This window comes from Dreissena polymorpha, chromosome 10 (genome assembly GCF_020536995.1).
Source record: "Dreissena polymorpha isolate Duluth1 chromosome 10, UMN_Dpol_1.0, whole genome shotgun sequence".
Classification (NCBI taxonomy): Eukaryota; Metazoa; Mollusca; class Bivalvia; order Myida; family Dreissenidae; genus Dreissena; species Dreissena polymorpha.
The window spans coordinates 46,745,703-46,748,962 of NC_068364.1; the positions used below are offsets into that span (position 1 = coordinate 46,745,703).

The 3,260-nt window shown below is 29.6% G+C and overlaps 1 protein-coding gene across 1 annotated transcript in view; it reads right to left on the reverse strand.

Moving 5' to 3' along the window:
• LOC127849090 (uncharacterized) overlaps window positions 1-1,628 on the reverse strand; it is a gene marked incomplete at its 3' end in the record, with an annotated part of 15,012 nt that extends 13,384 nt beyond the window's left edge. The window contains exon 1 of the mRNA XM_052381812.1: window positions 1,623-1,628. Within this exon, the coding sequence (XP_052237772.1) occupies window positions 1,623-1,628 (6 nt within the window). The remainder of the gene's footprint in view (window positions 1-1,622) is intronic.
• Between the last annotated feature and the right edge of the window lie 1,632 nt (window positions 1,629-3,260).

Consider the following 3,260-nt stretch of genomic DNA (forward strand, 5'->3'; position numbering starts at 1 on the left):
TATTTGTGCTTTGTTTGTATCGTTTGTTTGTATCATGAACATCTCTTGAAAATGGACGCAATAAAGATATATATATATATATATATATATATATGTATATATATATATATATATATACTACTTCTGCTGCTACTACTACTGCTCTTGTTATAATAATAATAAAATAATAATAATAATAATAACAATAATAATAGCAATAATAATAATAATAAATAATAAATATTATTATTATTATAATTATATATTATTATTATTATTATTTTATTACATATAATATTATATAATCAGTTCAGGATTCATCTGAGACATTCGTAAACATTTAAAGTTAAGGATAAAGAGCAACTTTTAACATCGCTACTCGCCATAATCGGAATGAAATTTGAATTATGAAACATTGTTTCAATCGTATTCGTTTATATGTTTCCTTTCGGTTTATTATTTTGATAAATAGATAACATTATAGCGTTTAAATGAGTTGTTACAATAGAACGCTGCCTCTTACGTTGAGGCATTAAATGGTCATTACATTACATAGGTTCAATTAGAGTTTGTGCCTAGAATGCTTAAAGCCCCAGTCTGGCGTTCAGCAGACATTATATCATTAATTAATACAACTTGATAGAGGAAAGCTTGTAGTGAATTTAGATATTTGTTGGTACAGAAACAGTTCACCCCCAAATAAGTTAGTTAATTTGTTCATAAGTTTTATATTTATTAACAATAATTAACATCCATTAAAATCCAAATGAAATTTACAACAAAAATAGCAACAACAATGAAAACATTGCCTAAACTCCGTACTACTTTCGGCTATTGAATTATCTAGCAATAAAAGTATAATATTAATTCTGTTATTGATTGTTTCAAACAGTTACATATACAACCAACGAAATATCATGTACAAACACATATATTATATAATCGCGTTTATGTAGCACATTTACCGGTACACGAAACAGCACTAAAAAACAAAACATGAATAAGTACTATGCACAAATTGCTGAACTATTAAACGGCACTACATGAATTTATGTATTTGCTTTCTTTAAGAATGACAGGATGCCAATATGAGTTTTGTTAATAAGTTGTCGTCAAGATACAAAGTTTTTATTCCAGTAATTCGACAATGTACATGTTATGTTCAGCCGTTCCAGACATATTAATACTGCATCTACAGACGGCCAGATTCAATACAGGCTGTCATCTTTAAATCAAATCAATTAAAGATTGAGTCGATAACATGCAAATATGGCGTGGCTTTAATAAATCGCTCCTTATCGATTAACAACTTTATGCGACCAAGGCGAGATCGACCAAATCGAACAAAAGAACATGTGGAAATTGTGACAGAGACTTTAAAATCAGTCCGAGCCATCCGATAATTCGACCCTCGCGCATTCGAGCCATCCGACAGAAATTTGTATGAATATATAGCCATACAAAGCGTTGCTTCGGGGAGAGTTTGAGCCAACCGGAAAATTCAGCCGAGCGAATTCGAGCATTCGGGATTCGACTATAGTAATGTAATTATAATTTTATTGTTTTAAGTGCATCACAATAAACGTGTATTAAGCACAATAAATCATAAACAATAATATTATAAAGATAACAAAAACTATTACCTGCATGATGTCGATTTTGTGATAAATACACTGGGCATTTTAAATTTATATTAAATAAGAAAAAGAAAATGCCCATGTGCTAGATTGCTGGAGATTTACCCTTTATCACTTTCCTTGCCCTAAATCCTTCACTACATTGTCCTTTCACTCCAAAAACAAATCGTATACACTTCATGAATCATGGTTTTATGTTAACACCACATGATCCTTCACTTTTAGCTTAGATCTTGAACAAATGTTTTCAACGGTCTATTTCAGTCCTTATCCGCCCGTAACACGTTAAAATAATTCCATATTGCTTGTAATGATATTCCATGATTTGTTATAAATACTTTCCAATTAAATCCAATAAAACATATGTTATTGCCTTCTTTATTTTGAAAGAGGTTTGTTTAATATAGTTCATGTTCCGTTTTCACATTTTTATCAATCCTTATAACTTGTATTCCCTTTAATCTCATTGAACAATTTCTCGTTCATTTCTTTAATTACTTTTTACACATGTTTTCCCATATCCGTCTTACTTCAAATCCTTTCAGATCCTATTGAAACATGTCCCTCTTATTTCGTTAAATACCCACCATTCGCATTTAACATGTATTTATATTTTTTTACAAACTTTTCAGAAAGTGCTAGTTTTTGTTAAATATTAGCTGACTCTGATAATGTGGATGGTGAGGGTGAAGATTATAAATCATGCTGGTTCCCATTCGCAAATTGATTAGTATGGTTGATTCCCTTTCCCTGGAGATTCAATTATAGTAATAGTTTAGTGGATTTTGTTCTTGTTGAAACATGATTGAGTGGAAAAATACTACTTAAATGCGTGTTAGTCACATAACCCTGATTCATAGAATCGTTCTTGTTTGTATCTTAAATATGTTTGTTTATATTTATATTTGTGTAGTGAATGTTGTTTTCTGTTGTCTTTGGTATGGACCTTCAAACAAATGTGAACGAAAGACCTATCTTTTTCTATTAAGATATTTCTAAGCAATAATGTGGATAACAGTTTGTTCAGTTCGGGTGAATCATGTGTATTAACATTAATAAACAAGTTAATGCACGAGAAGTCCCATCAAAAACTTAACAAAAACATATAAACGTGATAAACTTTTCATATTATGTAGGAAAAAATACGATTTCCCATGTGAGTACCTAAATTACCTAAAAAGTAAAGAGTGTTTCATATAAGTTACTTATGTTTCTGTTAAAAAGCTTGTTCCATCATGAACATTTGAACATGTATAAATATTATAAGAGCTTTTGATCATTTAAGTGCAAAAATATTCTGAAAAGAGTCAAGATTTTATTTCATTTTCCTTCATGGAAAGTTATACTTTTGAAAAATATCAATATATATGTAAATCGTCACTCTGATATTTTAAACACGCATGAACCCCTTAGGTCCTTCAAACTGACAACAAAAAAGAGTGTAGCTAATGTTTACTTAATTTCAATTCAAAATTCATCTGCATCTTTGGCTGATATCTAGCCATCGAGTAGTTAAAATGTAATTCATTTTATGTGATATTCTTTTTTAATGGTTTTCCTTATAATTGCAATTTGATAAACTTTTATTCATATTTGTGTGTTATGAAATAAATTTTTGGTGAAATGATCGAAATGGCATTGGTC